At 40.6% G+C, this 17,816-nt stretch overlaps 1 protein-coding gene across 1 annotated transcript in view; it reads right to left on the bottom strand.

Annotated features, from left to right (window-relative positions):
• Positions 1–3,076: 3,076 nt before the first annotated feature.
• brwd3 (bromodomain and WD repeat domain containing 3) overlaps positions 3,077–17,816 on the bottom strand; it is a 33,550-nt gene continuing 18,810 nt past the window's right edge. Inside the window, exons 26-40 of the mRNA XM_048983684.1 lie at positions 17,113–17,237; positions 16,575–16,657; positions 16,384–16,495; positions 15,921–15,982; positions 15,287–15,442; positions 14,826–14,946; positions 12,255–12,380; positions 12,048–12,123; positions 8,737–8,811; positions 8,293–8,439; positions 6,463–6,615; positions 6,062–6,231; positions 5,677–5,774; positions 4,837–4,980; positions 3,077–4,665 (exon numbers count right to left, since the gene is read on the bottom strand). Of these exons, the coding sequence (XP_048839641.1) occupies positions 3,962–4,665; positions 4,837–4,980; positions 5,677–5,774; positions 6,062–6,231; positions 6,463–6,615; positions 8,293–8,439; positions 8,737–8,811; positions 12,048–12,123; positions 12,255–12,380; positions 14,826–14,946; positions 15,287–15,442; positions 15,921–15,982; positions 16,384–16,495; positions 16,575–16,657; positions 17,113–17,237 (2,352 nt within the window). The 3' untranslated portion in view covers positions 3,077–3,961. The remainder of the gene's footprint in view (positions 4,666–4,836; positions 4,981–5,676; positions 5,775–6,061; positions 6,232–6,462; positions 6,616–8,292; positions 8,440–8,736; positions 8,812–12,047; positions 12,124–12,254; positions 12,381–14,825; positions 14,947–15,286; positions 15,443–15,920; positions 15,983–16,383; positions 16,496–16,574; positions 16,658–17,112; positions 17,238–17,816) is intronic.

The following is a 17,816-nucleotide window of genomic DNA, read 5'->3' as shown; positions in this document are numbered from 1 at the left end:
TAGCAAAACTGCCTCCACAACGAGGAGACCGTAGATGATTATCTGGATCTCAAGCATGTAAGGATATTAGTCACGGAATGTTCAGCAGCCTGTCCATGCATCTGATGTGGGGCTTCCAATTATATTCCTATTAGCGCAGAGGCTTGTCTCAGTCACTTGTAACTAATTTAGTGTAGGTACTCAGATTCCATTAAGTAACGAAAGGGAAAAACAAAGTGTGTCCAGAAGCAGTCAATTTCATCCCACATCTACCATTTGAACCACACAGTTAGTGCCATCACGATTTATGCTATATGTTACATTCAGAGAGGCTTGCTCCGCAGATCCAAAAACGCACCTAGTTGCCTCCTAAGGCTGACATGGTCAGAATACTCAGGATGATTCAGAACAACTTTGTGGTCAGCCAACATCTCTATGTATCAGGACAACAGCTGAAGTAGTATTTCCAAACAAAAGCTGAAGAACAGAGCCAAGTAACACTGAGTAACAAATCCCATGTTTATTACCGGCCCAAAATCTGACTTCTCTGGCTGAAAACTACAAAAAGTTTTGACGCGAACTCAACAGAAATGTAAAGTTAAGCTTTCATTTTGTCTAAAAGCAGAATAAGGTAAAATCCTTAAAATATGACATATGGCTTATTCATGACATTCAAACCATCTGTGCAAGTATGATGCTATATATCTATATTAATTCAGAAAAACCCCAACAGACTGCAAGAAAGCTAGTGTAAGTAATGGTATCAATACATACTTTAAAAAAAAAATGCTTAGGGACTCATTTGAGAAACATCTTGCCTTCTTATTCCAAACTCATGAGACTCAAAACCTGAGTGCCACCTACATATATTTTATTTTCATTTTAGTCAAATAAATATTGTTTGATCAAAGTACTAAAAGACATGGGAGGGAGATGTAAAATGACCTGGAACCAGTAAAATGGCTGATAAATATCAACTTGATGTTTCACACAAACCAAGGTAAGGAAACGCACAAGTACGCACACATACACACAAAATAAACGCTAATTCAAGAAAGTCGCAGTACAAAAAAAACTTGTTTTCAATATGACCACTTTCTACTGAAATAACACAATGGACTTCCAACACACCAGTGCAAAACGTTTTCAGCTGCATTTAGTCTCTAAGTACCCAATTTCTCCCATCCCCTTAATAAATGCCCTCCCTTCCTTCCTTCAACAGAAAAGCACTCCCAGAAAAAAATTACTAAAGAAAAAAAAATATTAGTATGCTAGCATGCAGGCCTGCTTTGCATTTCTGCATCCCAGCCTTACATACATTCTGCAGTAGTCCATACTATTCCAGCAAAGCTACAGTCGTATCGTCGTTGCAGCATACTATCAACCTCAGTCCTCACTCTTGTCTATTTCATCCTCATTTCAGCGACACCTTAGCATAAATATACTATGGTATACTAACTTAAAACACCACAAGGTATAGCTCCTTTTTCCTCCACATTTTCTCATATTTATTACTAGAGAACGAATATACCAGATGATATTTTCAATATACATCTTTCAGGTGTAAAACTAGTTTGTACTTTGAACGGTTAAACTTACAGATTTGAATTAAGTTTGGTCACATTTCTCAGCCAAAAAAAAAAAAAAAAAAAACATCCTCATACGAAACTGGACACATACTCTCTTTTACATAACTAAGTTCCAAAAACACTGTCAAAACTCATCAGAACAACACTGATAATCAGGATAAAGAACAATTACCGATAAACAATGCTAGACCCCGCCCCCAGAAAATCTTGTCTGACACAAGCAGCCATATTTATAACTGCATTGGGCCCAGTTATGCAACCATTAGTTTTTTTGATGGCAATGGGATGGCAAGTAACTCAAACTCCTGGCTCTGCTGGACCGCTGTATAGTTGGCATATAAGAAGTGTTTAGAGAATAAATCTCTGAGCACTTCAATATTGTTTGAGCATGAGAGAGAGAGACCAGATGAAGACGGACAAGATGGAACATAGAAATGACAGTTGCCTAATTTGAAGAACGACGTTCTTGCTCCTTTATTTAAAAAAAAAGAAAAAAAACAATTGTATTAAAAATGACACACAAATATTAATGGACTATCACACAGCAAGTCTGATGCTCAGGGAATATCATATTAAGGAAAGTTCATTTCCCATCAAAAAAAAAGTTAGAGATAAAAATATTGGCCCAAACTTAATGTCCATTGACTTAAGGAGCAGTGATACTGATACGTTCTTATACAGGAAAATTTTCAGATTGTCCATCCCAAGAATAACAATATAGTTATACCACTGGTCAATGGGAAAAGGTATGAAAACCTCTCTTATCAGACCTTACTGAGAGACCTTAAGAGCTAGAACAAGATTTGCGAAACTGTGGATGTGAATCAGAAAGCACCATGTTTTTGAGGGCAGAAAGAAAAAAAAACCCTGGTTCACAGGACATGGCATCTTCATTGAAGAAGCTGGAAGGACTGACAATTCTAGGTTTGATGCTGGCTGGCCCCTCACATTGCAGAGGGAATGCAGCAGTTAGAGCTCTTCATTATTAATGCTAGGGACCCAATTCAAAGTGCAGATCAGATGCAAGCAAACCCTAGTCCCATTCATTATGGAGAGTGGCATCATCCAAAGTCTGTAGTTACAGGTGCCCCTATTTCGTAAATGAGAAGATAATCTGATAAGAAAATGAAGATGACATTGCAGAGTCCAGACGGGTATCTTCCCTGTATTTCAGCTGCCACATGTAATTGATAACATTGTGCAAACATTTTCATCATTATTATTTTCACGGTAGGAACTGATTGCAAAATGTATAATACAATAGCTTAAAAAATAAATCTTTTCTATAGTAAAAAGTGTCCATTCAGCATGTGACAAGAAGAGCAGGTGAGTCTATTCCATTAGTTCTATGACATTGCATGCTTAGGAACAGTCACAGGTTTAATGCCAGTGTCAAAGAGGGCAAGAACAGATTTTTTGATTATATATATATATATATATATATATATATATATATATATATATATATATATATATATATATATATATATATATATATATATATATATATATATATATATATATATATATATATATATAAAAATTCTGACTTGGAGCTAATATTCGTATGCAAACATTTCCATGCTTGCCTGGAGACTTGTCAAGTGTATACATGACGGCAAATTAATGTAAATAAATGTGGCACAGAATTATGAGGAAAAATGCTTTTTGTTTAGATGTACAAAAGAGAGAAAAAAAAGATAAACCTTTTTACTCTCATTTGCAAACTTAAATATCAGTAAATTGCTTGAGGTAAACCTGGAAAAAGCACCAAAACCGGGAGAACAGGGGGAAAAGGAAAATGACACTTGCATTCTCCAAGAACAGCAAGCAGATACTGTAACAGTGACCATAGAAAATTTAGCATTGGTGACAGCAACAAATTCATAAATATGACAGACAAGCAGGGGAAGTACAAGACCGGCAAAGAGAGTGGGAGAGAGGCTACATGTTCCAGCAAGAAGAAAACCGACTACAACTGTTGTGCCGCAAACCGGGGAGCAGGGGTTGGAGCCACCATTGCTTTTTGGTATCCCTGACCCTAGCTTGATGAAGCTGGGGAGTTGCACTGAGGGGAGAATGAGGAAGTCATTATGTTAAGGCCCAGGAGTGCAGTAAGGCGGATTTTTGGGAGACTTAGGGTTTGTACTGTGATAAGGAATTCTGAGGAGCCAGAGCGCTTCATTGGCAAGAATCTGAGAGCACCACTGCCAGTTGGAAGTCGTAAACAGTCTCCTGCATACACACACGCGCACGCACACAAACACACAAAGAATTTGGAAAAAAAAATCCCTGAAGTATAAAATGTAGTCATTTTTAAGGTAAAGTGTCTTTACAACAAACAACAAACAGGTGGGAACATGGCCGGATAAAACAAAGGAGTCGTTGGATAGTTAGTGGTTCCAGCCCATCAAATGGCTGACTCGGGCCTTCTCGGTCATGCGACGGACCCTGCCCGAGCGAGACATGCCTAAGTTCAGTGGGTCTTCGTTGGTTGCCAGGTTGTCATCCTCAGAGTCGTCATTATATAGGACTGTCCGGCGGCCCTGATTTCGCGTGTTGACCCGAGCAGACTTCCTCTGGCCTGTCTGCTGGCTACCTTGCGGCTTTCTTTGCACTACATTCTGGTCTAGATAATTTTCTTCCTCTGGTTCCTCCTCTTCTTCTGGTTCTTCCTCCTCATCTGGCTCTTCCTCAGCCGAGTCGTCCTCTTCTTCCTGCGGCTCCGCTTCCTTTTCCTTTTCCAGCCTTGCTCGTTTTGTCATTACCCTGGCAATTTCATCCGCTGCCCTCTTCTTGGTGCCGTTGGTTGCCGCCTTGCCCCTAGGCCGTAGCCGTGGAGCTTTGCTATAGTCATGGTCTCCCCCATCGACAAAATCGGCAACGTCAGACTCAGAACTGCTTCCGCTGTCAGAAGAGGAGGAAGAGGATGACGAGGATGATGAAGAAGATGAGGACGAAGAGGAAGACGACGACGATGTGGAACTGCTGGATGTTCCCCCTGCTTCTTCCTCTGATCGAAGGCCAAGCCGCTTCCGTGTGGCAGAGCTCAGGGTTCGCCCAGCACCATTAGTCAGAGGTCCGTTACTTGATGGTTCTGCGTGTGTTACACAAAAACACAGAACGAAAAGGTAAAAAAAAAAAAAAGTATGTTCAAAGTAAATCAATAGAATACAATGGCATGACTTGACATTGACAACATTTAAAATTATATAAAAACATATATATATATAAAAATTATGGCCTATAGCAAATGGATCTCCAGTACCTGAGGTTTTGACAGGTGTGGCTTTGCTCCGTGTCACCCTGTCGACTACGGGACCACTTTGTTGACTCTCCATCCTCGAGCTAGATGATGGCTGGTCGTCCTCATCATTTTCATCTACCGCAGATACCGAACTTGCATCTAAGTCTGAAAACACCGAAAAAAATATCATGACAACCCCTCCAGGACCACAGCATATAATTGATGCCACGATACTACAACTTGTTTACTTTTAATGTTTAGTTATGCAGCGCATAACGATGATATGATACACATGTATGATGGTGAGCCCAAAGACTGTAATGGAGCTGGAAAATTCCTATCAGCTAGTGACATATTACTGTAACGCATTAGTGTAGACAAACCTACTGAGCTGTTTATTGTATAAAACATACAAATATTTACAGTACATAATGTTTGATAACGATAAATGTTACTGGTTTGTGTATTAACTATGCTGTATTTATATTATCTTACAGCAGGGGTCGGCAACCACACCCGCAAAGGGCCAGTGTGTACGCAGGTTTTTGGGATAACGTTTATGTTAGCTCTTCAAACCCAGGCGTGAGGACTCTGCAGCCAATCAGTCCTCTAATCAGTAATCTTATTAGGGAGTTGCAGGGAAAACCTGCATGCACAGTGGTCCATTCTGGGTAAGATTGCCCATCCCCGTTTTAGAGAGTAGGTTTAGTAGGTTATATCTACTAGTAGTAGTAGGTTACCTAGGTTTGTCCAAGTATACTTTTGTGCAAGTAAACTACTAAGCATATGACGACAAAATCACTTAATGGCGCATTTCTCGGAACGTATATCACCTATATCCTGGCTTATTCCGTTTCCTACCTTGAGATGATTTTCTGGAAGCACTCTTTACCAGAGAAACGGAAGATTTCGCAGAAGATTTTGAATTTGTCTTTCCTGGCTTTTGCTTCCCTTTTGGACTGGACAAAGGCAAGAACGTATAAAAATTTCAGATGATCACTGCAAACTAAATACCTCTGTTGATTAATGAAACTAAATCAAGATGACAGCCAGTCATACCACCTCACATTTTTTATTACACTCTTACAAGGTCTTAAAGGCCCTGGATCTAAACCTGCTAGTCATTCCTGAATGCTACTGAATGCACAATATGACATTACAAAGTGGTGTTTTAGCGAGATTCTGGGCAAGGACCAATGGCAAGGATGGACAGAGCTTATATGAGTAAACTGCACAGCAGGGGTACCTGGAAGGTCTACTGGCAGGAGGAGAACTGCTGCTGCTGCGCAGACGTTTGCGATAATTTAACCTCTGCCGGCTCCGCCTCTGGCTCTGCACGGCTGACTTGTAGTCAGAGATAATGGGGATGATCTGGGCCTCAAAGAATACCGACAGTCTCAGAGTCATGCTGTATATCTGGAAAGAAATTAAGGATCAAAACATTAGCAGAAAACACTATATATAAGTGCCACATAGTACCAGTGGCACTTGCTTGTAATATATTTTTTATCAATTTAAGTTAGTGAATAATGGAAGACCATTTTTATTATGGCACATAGTTTAGAAAAGAGGGGGAGATTTCAAGAGAACTATAATGAAGAAACACATGCAAAAGCGATCAGGCAAAAACACGTATAACTTTCTGACCCGTGACTTTTTGTTGGGTGTGTAGGCCTTTGAGTTGCTGAAGATGAGCCGGACGTCTTTGCAAAACTCCATTGGGTTCTCATAATTCCCAACAGCCAATGTCTCTGTCACAGTGCCCAGGTCCATTGGCGTGTCAATGATGTCTCGGTAATCCTAGCAGAGATCGCAGAGATGACTTAGTGAAGGAAAACAGCATATTAAAAATCAAAACTGACATTTTTTTTTTTTTTTTTAAATCTGTAATATGGTATCACTTGTAATTTTTTCATAATCATGCTGGGGTCAGCATGGTGGGACAGCCTACCAAAGAATGAGGTATACTTGCTCATCAAAGCATGCACAAAGAACCCCAGAGACACCGGACTCCAAAGTAAAACAAAGAGTGCTTTTCCACCACACCAAGTACAAAACTTTTGGTACTTTCCCTTTTCCATTGACTTCCAGTCGAGTGCCAGTACAAAAGTTCCTGTTCCAAAAGTGCCAGACTAGCTGGGGTGCTTCTTAGGTACTTCAGGGTGGGACATGAAATGCTTTCTTTGGCGACTGGTTATGCAAGTAACTTTCCTCTAAACACAATACAACCGCAATACAACCTCAATGTAACAATATACTCAGCCGAGATACTGGGTTCATGAGAACGAGACGAGATGATATTTTAACAATATTTTAAGGAAAACTTCAAAGGGAAAATATATTACTGGAAAGCAGCCCTATATTTGGTTTATTTGAAAGATAAAAAACGCTAAATAATGCAGATGTATGATGAAATGTTTTGAGGAGTTCGCCGAAACCCCAGATTTTCTAATACAGAAAATGGTCTCATGTCGGCTGCCATGAAAATGCCCATATCCTTCGTTATTGCTGTGCCTCTAGCACTTGACTGTGAAAGCTGAGGTGCAAACACATTTGTGAGCGTTGTCTGGCCTTTAAATGTTTTCTTCACCGGTGCAGTGGATTTAAGTAAAGAGCTCTGATGTTGCTGCATAAGGCTCTGCATAGTAGTAACATAAGCCGCTGTGTACGGCATTATTTTCCTACAATGCTTACAGATGGTTCATGTTTTGTCTGTCACCCTTTCACTGTTTATATTTTCCGCCAGGTAGCCAAACTGCTGCCGCACAAAAGATGTAAGTGTCTGGAGTGTCTACTGTGGTAATTTCATGAGACGCCGCCTTGCTTACAGCAGCTGATTAGCAGCACCTTCGCGAGACCGCTTTTCACTCCGATGAGAAATCTTGTCATGTTGTAATACTGCGAGATCTCGTGACATGAGATCTTGTTACACCCTTACTAAACAACGATAAACGGGGTACAAAAAAAAAAAAAGATTGGAAAAAACAGATACAGAAAATAGATCACGAAGGCATGACAAGAAATCGAAAAAAGTATTTTGCTTAATATACTAATATACGCACATTTGCGTTGCTGTCTTAGCTATGTGATTTTGTTGTAAAAAAATATTGGGGTATTTATCAAGCAAAAAAAAAAAAGAGTTGAATGTCTCGCAAACCCATCTGGCAGTGATTCAAATGGCAAGCATGAAAATGATTTTGACTGTCTCGGAGAATACATGGGTTTATTTTCCTATGAGAGTAGAAATGTGTAAGAACTACACGAGATGTTGGTATTAATATCACAGACATCCAGCCCAATAATATACTACAGCCATTTTTCAAATTCCGTACAAAACACCCCACCTCGTGCTGGGATATCATCCCCAGTTTTTATGCCAGTGGAAAACCAAAACCTTGAAGTACCACACTTTCCATACCAAAAGTATGGCACCTGGTGCAGTGGATAAGCGCCCAAAACGAAGCCGATGCAAGGTACCGGGTAAGCGAAGAGGTCGACGGGCTGACGGAATGGCTCAGATTCAGGACTCTCCAGCATCTGACGAAGCAGATCACGACACTGCCCGTGCCACGCATGCACATCCAGCTCCACCCCTCGTTTCTTGGATGGAGGTTGGGTCTGATCCTGAACAGAAGTGACACAGGATGAAATATATGGGCCTTTTGCTTACTCTTGTTGTAAAATGACATTTCGATCATTAAAATATGTTCATACATTGTCTAACAGCCATGTTTAATGACAAATTGATTGATGCATTTTTATTCAAGTCTTATCCAAGGCACTAAGTTTATTCAAACTGCATTAATTTACCGCCGGCTAAATTCCTTAAACGGCATAAATACATGGAATCACAAGGATGAATTTGAAACATTTAAATTTGTTCGATCAGGATTCATAGTAGAATTCAATGACAAATCCGACCTTTACAACAGATCTACTGGTCCTCTGTCCAGCTGAGGTTCCCGGAGTGTCTGAATCCACTTCTAACTCTGCATCCTGCCAAAAAAACATCTCCATTTTAGAATGTTTTGAAAGTGTTTAAATGAAAAACATTAATGCAGAAACATCTAATTGCTACTATGGTTAGTCAGGAAATGGATGGAAACAGGGCACTGGCCAGTTTGACATAATGCATGATTCTGACCTATATAAATACTACTACATACAGGTACTATACAAAAAACCCTCCTAAATTCTGCATGATTATTTTATCATTCTATTATCTTAAAATTAGAAAAGACCTTATGGGAACTGAACCAAATGCCACATGAAATTTTGAACAGCAGCACACACTGACATATTTTAATACTGAATAATACTGTAACCTCCACCCATCAACACATTACCAGTCCAAAAATGGTTCCATATTCACATGCAATGTGGTTAATAAAAGCAAATTTGCAGCGCTTCTGTGATGCCCGGCTCATACGCTCCTCGTGTGTGTCACGCCCCCTGATTACCCACGTGTGCTTCCCTGATAGTCTCCATCTGTGTCCGCTTACTTTGATTGGTCCTGTCCTATTTAAGTCCTGGTCTAGCTTGTCTCCCTTGTCCGTCATTGTGGTTGGTGATGGTATTCCGCCTGTTCCCTGTTCCTAGTCCCCGTTTCCTAAATAAACTCCGAGTTTTGCCCCGGTATTTGCCTGTTCGCCTGCTCCTTACCAGCCAACCCGCACGATCGCCGCTCCGCACGCCCACAATCGTGACAGCTTCCCCTAGGTTTACAACCTTGGGGTGGGGAGGGGGGGGGGGGGCAGACGGACACCAATAGGATTCATGGTGTCTTTTAATGACAGCAGTCAATGTAACAACTGAACTAAACGTAAGAACATTTCTTTTTATGACAATTATCCTCAAACTGTGCAGCTTTTGTCACTGCAGTGCATCTTCCTGGGCTGGGAGCATTAAAAAAAACGCAGATATTTTTCTCTGTTTTTAAGGTGGTTAATGCAACATGTTTTCCGACGCGTGCCCTCTGTCCGGTGGTGGAAGCGCGCTCACCTGTGTGTGTGTGCGCATGTGTCAGTGCACGCATCGGGGCGGAACTCCGCCATGCGCGATACAGAGAGCAGAGGAGTAAACACGTGACCGTGTAGAGACAAAAATTACAAGCTGTTGTGTAAAAAAGATAAATAAGGCTATTTAGTTTAATAAAAGGACAATATATAGACCTGTTCTACAGGAAAAGTAACCTTAAATGACTTCTGTTGTGATCTGACGCTATATAGGAAATAAAATTAACGACCTTCAAGGGGGGATGGGAGGTGCCATTGGAGGGGCAGGGCGCCCTCCAATATAATGGTAGGAGAAACACTGTGTAAACTAAAAACCATAAAAAACACAACGTAATAATTAAACTGCACAAGATGGATGGGATATTCACTTTCAATTGCCTTCAGAGATTGAAGTTCTAACATAATACTGATCAATACACAATACCTAGCAGTCTGTTATAATCTTTAACACATAAACAATATCCATCCATTTTCTGTAGCTGCAGCCAGAACTTCTGACGTCAATTCATGAAGTGCCAAGTCGTACACTAAAACATTAAGGAAAGTTCGTCTTTCCCTGAAGCAGATAGACCAAATTCAGGTGATCCCTAATCATTTTTAGGTATTCCCAGTACACAGCAACTTCAAAAAGCATGGATAATTAAGAGGAGCATACAGAATACAGAAAGATTTTAAAACAAATTTTACCCCCATCAGAGTAATGACCAGTGGCAGAAGACATATGGTGGATGATATGGCCAAAGTCATATTTTTGGTTAGAATGACAATCTATGCTTACGATCACTTTTTTTTTTTTAAACGGAAACTAAAATTGGCATGCATGTAGTGATGTTAATTATTACTTAACTAGCAAGTGCATCCTTAAAAGAAACTCTGCTTGTCGTATTATGAAAATAAATAAAGTATGCAAAAACACTGTATATATTAAAGAAAGACGTATTGCAAAATCGAGTTAGCTGACTGGTTAAAAAAGATGGAATATCAATTTCAGTATCTAGTCACAAAGCTGAGATGCACTGAGAAAGGTAACTGTCAAAGGAGTGAGAGATGCGTTTCACATCGGTCTGTTTTGTAGCGCTGCTGCAGCCAGGGGTGTACGAATCATGGGGAACAGGAGGGACATGTACCCCCAGTATAAAATTTGGCATCCTTACCCCCTGCCAATAAAGAGACCTTCGTATTAATTATGGCACTGCCATGGATACAGCTGCAACTGATTTTAATAAATGATTGTACCACCTACCACTAACTCATACTACCATGGAGAGCTTCCACGGACATGGCAGTTTATGTACTGGCCTATAAGTCATCAGTCAAAACAGATGAATAATACCAGTCAACACAACTGTGGAAAGCACTGGAATCACAATGGGAATTTTTTGCAATATTCATACTTTCAGGTTTACTGTGTGTCCACAACATGGCTTTTGCCGCCTCCGTTTCAGTGCACTGCGGACACCTAGCGAAGCTGCTTCATCTTAGCTGTATCAGGTGTAGATTTTCATCCATGTTTTTATAAAGAGGCAATAAGATCCCAGATCAAATACAGTTGTCTTGTTTACAACGTCAAGCATCTTCTATCGTCACTTTTCCCTTTGTTGCCACAAAGGGGCATTGCTTCAATTTTGGGGTAAACTGTCGTAAAATTTGATAGGTTCCAGTTTGTCAAACACAGAATGTGTCTGCAAGATTTGAAAAAAAAGATCCTTCAAATAGCTTGAGTTATCACACTAATGAGAAAGAGTCTGTGTTGGTGGCAGACCGGTCCGAGAACCACATGTATTCCCCGTTTGGGAACACAGTAACACTGAGGTTAGTTAACCATTACAGTTCGTGAACGGTTCATATTTATGATCGCACTGCCATAAAGCCTATTACATAAAAAATTCGGCTTATAAACATTGGTCCGTAATAACACACACTTATTATTTTGTGACACTATTGACTTTGTGTCAATATTGCTACATATAGCTCAAGGTACAGTACTGCATGTCGTAACTTTCATTACTACCATATTGTTTTTCTGACATACCTACAAATTTGACTGAAAGAGACTTAATGAATGGGTCTTCCTTTTAACCTGGATGCCTAAATACTTGAGATGTAAATATAAAATATATTTCCAGATAATGGACCACGGACAAACAGCATGGGTATCCCCTCAGTCCAATCAGCACCATCAATGTCACCCAAAACGGTAAGTTACCCTTCACTCACCTCCTCTTCTGCACCACTGCTAGCCTCAGTTTTCATCTTGTGATATAGTTCCAGGATGTCGGTACAGCTCTGATCTCTGATACACATGAAACAACAAAATTAAAAGGTGAAAACAAGGTCATCAATTCAGGAAGGCAACACTTTGATGCATCTATACAGGGGAATCTTCAATAATAATTTAAGTATAGTAGACAACAGGTGTCATACCCAATGAAGCGCAGTAACACATCCGTCACCACCTTGGCTGCTGAGACAATGGGGCTCTGGGGTTCATTGAAAGTGCGTGCATTGTGCTCAATATAGCGAACCTCCCACATAAGTGCCGAGATCCGCCTGCAGGGAAGAGCACAAAGATCACTATACTGCAAATGAAAGTTTTCTATTTATGTTGCATTTTTAATTAGCATGCCCGGCAGGAACACAGTCTAACCAAGCTGGATTTCCTTGTGTTCAATAGTGAGGATTATAGAGTGGACAACACCAGTGTCCCTGGAGCACATGGGTCCTTGCAAAAGGATCACCGCACCATTAGACACAGGAAGGGGGCTAAGTGTCCCAAGTAGTGCAAAATAGACGAGTATACGCTGGCATTTTATCTGTTCCTTGTTGTCTATGCCCTCTTTCTGTGGCTGTCCCCCCCCCACCCATCACAGGGACTGCAGTCCATGACATTGTGTGCACACACATATTCACACACGATTTAAGGCAACCTTAAATCACTTTTTAAAATTCACGGCCGTCTAAAGGCTGCTTTATACTTCCGCGTAGAATCTACACCGTAGGTAGCTGCGTACCCTATACCATAGCCTGATCCCTGTAGTTACATTTCTGGCAGGGTGCGCATCAGACTACGGCGTAGGTGGCGGTGTAGGGCACATGGCTACCTACAGCGTAGCCTCTACGCAGAAGTATAGGTCAGTCTTAAGTCTGCACTGCAGATTCAGATTGCATCATCAAGCTCAAAAACATCCGCATCAAATGCTATCTGTCTCAAAGTAAATATTCACCTAAATCTTAAAAGGAAAAACACAGGACATAATCTGACATATAGCTAATTTCATCAAGACAGTATTATAGGTCTTCCTGGAGAGCACAAAAATTTAGTTTTTCTCCAGTGAAACAGAGTGAACAGAGAGAAGCATATTGAGTTCACAGCTCTGAATGTTAAAATCTCTGAAAAGAGATTCTATATAATACACACATTATTAATCCAGTCTTGTCGAGGTAATTACAACTGCCAAACAGGCTTTTTTAGCAAAATTGATCACCACACCATTAGATACAGGTGGGCTTAGCATCCTGAGAAGTGCAAAACACATTAGTATACTAATTTTATTTGTTCCATGTTCACAACTACCAGCTACTGAGCTATTAACAGGGATAGACATAACTGGTACGCAAGTACGCAATGACCTTTAGAAACTATACGTGAGACAATCGATTGTTTGTAAAAGCGCAAATGCATATTTATTTTATATGCATTTGCACTGCTATGACAAGTAAATAATGCATTTTAATTTTTACATGCCAACTACCTCATGTCGAACGTATCGCTTTTAAAGACGAATGCGTACTTGTGTACTAGTTATATCCATCCCTGACTATAAATCTACCAGCTATTGAGCTCTTATTACTGTTAACTAAGCTATAATTGTTGCCATTTCTTAGTGTAGCTAGCTGATGCTAACCGTTCCCGCTAGCTCGCCTAGCACCAATGAGCTCAGAGGACGCCATTGACGCCAACATCGGGTCACATTGTCAGGAGCACAAGCTCCCCAGTGCCATCTTATGCGCAGTGATACGCTTGGCGCGTGGAGTTCAGTAGAAAGAAAATAGTTCCTACATTAAGCTGCTCACTGCACCTAGTAACCAGGTCCTGATTTCTGATAAGATGCACTGCTGTTGAAATTTTCAAATGTATCTTGTGGTACTTTATTTACCAGAGAAAGAATGACAGTCTCATTACTGTATATTCAAGAGAAGACTGACATTGCCATGGCCATTTTGGGGTGGCACTACGCCATCATCTTATGAGATCTGGATAGAAAAAAAAATCCAGCCTAGTTTGTCCTAGTTCTGCTTTTTCACGTGACGCTACAGTGAAGAATTCCCACTGGCATTATCAGATTTAATCACCACATCGCACTGACTTTGGTAATGTTAGTTTTTGATAAGCCTGAGCTTTTAATTAGAACTGACTTCAAATCACATTGCAGAATTTGCTAATGGCCCAATTATGCTACAGACATTTATTGTGTGACATCACTCTGTGACCGTGACCAGGATAAGTGGCTAGAAGATCAAAAGTAGATGGATGGGAAGCATGAGTATATAGGAAATTATTAAAATCAACACGATTCACAAATTATTTTCTAACAATGTGGTTTTACAAGGCTTAATTGTGCAATTCATTCGACAAAAAAATTGTCAAGCCGCATAAATACAAACCTGTGTGAAACTGAGAATAACTACATATAATCATTTAGGAGTGTCAATGTACATACTGATTATGTTTTACAGTTCAAGTATGAAAGGAAAATTATTTTAATACATTCTGGTTTAAATCATGGTTGCTGGATTATAGATTTATTCAAGGTTAAGTATATCTGAGGAAAATATATGAACTATTATATGATTATATTTACCTAGGTTTCTGAGTACTGTCTAAATGGCCTCTGAAATAAGTAAAAAGCTAAGGGCTACACACCAGTTAGGATGGAATCAATCTGATGGGAGACAGCTGGGATGCAGTGCAACAGCTTTAATAGGAGTACTTGCCTGTAGAAACGGTTCTCCAGCCGTTTCCGAATAGTGCTTAAGTCAGTGGGGTAGGCCACCACAGTGCAGTACAGTGGGTAATCCCTCAGGTCCACCGGCGAGGAGAAGGCTTTAGCAATATCTGAGAGCAAGTGGGGGGAAACAAAAAATAAATAAAATTTAAAAAAATCACACAGAAATTCATCTACAATCATGTCAGTGATGTTTGTATTCAAATAACGAGACACTGCAAAGGAAAACTACCCTGATCTATCTGAGCGGTTTTACCAACAAACACACCAGAGGGCAAAATGTAACTTTTTCATTTGCTCCATCATAACCAATTCACTACCAATCCCTTTGCGCCAGGTTGCCATGAAAATGCACTAATGTACACAGCCACATTTCCATATAAAGAATTTTAATAAACGTTCTCTCAAGCTTAAGACAAAAGAAGTGGGAAAAGGTGAAGAATGGGCTACCCAGGGTGAGCAGCTGATCGATGGCCTGGATCACCCTCTCGCACTCCTCGTCCTGCGTGTCAGCGCCCCACTCCCCCTCCTGGGGTCCGTACAGCAGGGCTTTAAGCTCCTCCTCGGTGACGGGCACCCCGTCGCCCACCTCTTCAGGGAATGCAGCTGTGCCAGGAGAGGCGAAAATCACCCAGCGTTCGGCAGCGGCATATTTATGGGAAAACTATTAAAAACACTGTACGAACATTTACAAATTGATGTAAAGACGCATAATTCAAGCATACATTTACTCAGCAACTAAACCTACAACTTCTCTTTTTTTATAATAATGTATTCAATCGCAGGTTCACCTACAGTACAATCTGTATAAAGGAGGGGTACGAAGGTGAGCTCCCTACTTCAGTAAAAGCCATTTCTAACGTGATAATGAGTCACTCTCACCTCATACATCAAGCACTAGGCATAAAATATTAATTCATAGCAACATCATGAAAACAACTGCAACGTACATGGAAGAGAAGCTCACAAAAATGTTATCAGCTGTGCAAAACATTCGCACATTCGGTATACATAAATGTAGTGAGAGCGTTGTCATGGCTTTTAGTCATGCTAAGGGTTCCACATGCGTGGCCGATGTCCCCACCTTCATCTGGAATGGGCTCCATGTCCCAGGGACTCATCTTTTCCCTCTCACCATTGTCCCACCTGAAAAGAACAAAAGATAATAGCCTCAGGACAAAAATGGCGAAGCAGTGCATTCAATCCCCAGAAAGCTGTAAACAGTAGCATTCTCGCCATCATTTTAAGGCAATGCCTGGCCTTTCAGCTGAAAGGATGAGATCTTAAACAGTGTGTGGCAAGTTAGTTTCAGTTTGATCAAGTAAAGTTATAAGTAATGACAGAAAAGGGTTTATTCGTGGACCTCAGCAGCTGCAAAACATTTTTCATGCCAGCATCTAGCTTCTCTCAGAATACTAATTCGGTGATTTTTTTATTATTTTTTTTAACAAGTATCTAAAAGTCTGGATGCAAACACAGCAGATCACGCGTCCAGGGCTGGGTGCCTCGGCATCAGGTTGGCAGAAGTGAGACACTGCTGTACCTACCGCACTGCATAGCACTGGAACAGGCTGTCTGGGTATTCAAGCTGGAAGGGCTGCTGGCTCTCCACGGTGCCAAACCACCAGGCATCATCGATGATGCTGCGGAAACGGACACCTTTTGGGAGAAAGAGAAATGAAAGCGTGCCTCCCAACATCACCTCGGCAGGGGCGGCTGGGGCAGCTGTGGGCCTCACCTGACTGCCAGTTGCGCTCCTTGGCTTCACCGTAGAATTGCTGCAGCACCAAGAAATCAATGACATCAGGCATGTCATGGTACCTGAAAAAGTATAATAAAGAAATAATAAGAGGCACGCTTCACCTGTTTGTGACTAAGTAGCTACATTAAATGGAACATTGGGCAAGAATACATTAGGAGACATTTTAAAGACATAGTCAATACATGGATCTTCCGGCTCATGCTGATTAGCTTTGTTTTTGTAATTAAGGGTTTCTCTAATTTCTCTAAGTCTCAACTGGCACGCAAGACTGAAATCAATTAAGTCTGTGCTCTGAGGGCTCCACAAGTGCTTTCAGCCAAAAGACGGAGAACAAGCACTATCGTGCGTATCAACGTATTTCTACTGGGAAAAGATAAATGTTTGACAAGTTAAAGTGTGACAACTGGATTATCACTTAGCAGCTATAAATGTTTATGCCTCCAGTTTCAATTGGGACTTCATAATAAAAAAAAAGGACAATACTAATCAAATATACATTTTTGTAAGAACTCACTTGAGGGAGAAGGACTCGCCAGTCATCTTGCCTGAGATGGGGTCCAGGAAGGCCAATTTGAGGCAGCAGAGTGTGGGGGGGCCGACCTCATACTTGATTCCCACAACCTTTACAGATTCCTGGTCCTGGGGAGGATCCCCCCCATACAGACAGACATAGTTGAAATATTCCTATGAAGGAACTCTATATTCATTTCTATGTGCATAACCCCTAACCCTACCCAGCCCTAACATAACTAAAACAAAATGCACGACTTCTAGCTATTTTAGATTAGGGCTGCCACTAACGACTAATTTTCTATAGATTAATCTATTGACTATTTTATTGATAAGTTCATTTTTTTCTGGAGGAACCAAAAATGGTCAAGTTAATTTTAACAAACTGTATGCCATTGAAAGGCTTTAGATAATGTATGCCAATCTCATTAATAAAAGTATTAATGAGATGCGTATTGTGATGCCAAAAAGTTAGTAATCTGAATACACCTGGCGTGTCCTCATGCTTAATAAACTTGGTTTTATTAAGTTGAGGTGTATATTGTGGGGACCTAAGAAATGACCCCACAAGCTAAAACGTAAGTTTTACCACACCGTGGGAGGCACTTGGTCTGCATAACATGGTACATTCAACCACCCCTCTTCTAAACACCACACACACAAAAACAACATATTTTCAACATCTCTGCTACCTACTGCATATTATTA

Source organism: Brienomyrus brachyistius, chromosome 18 (assembly GCF_023856365.1).
Source record: "Brienomyrus brachyistius isolate T26 chromosome 18, BBRACH_0.4, whole genome shotgun sequence".
In the NCBI taxonomy this organism is placed as follows: Eukaryota; Metazoa; Chordata; class Actinopteri; order Osteoglossiformes; family Mormyridae; genus Brienomyrus; species Brienomyrus brachyistius.
Note: the sequence above shows the minus strand (reverse complement) of the source record. Positions and strands in the feature narration are given on the sequence as shown.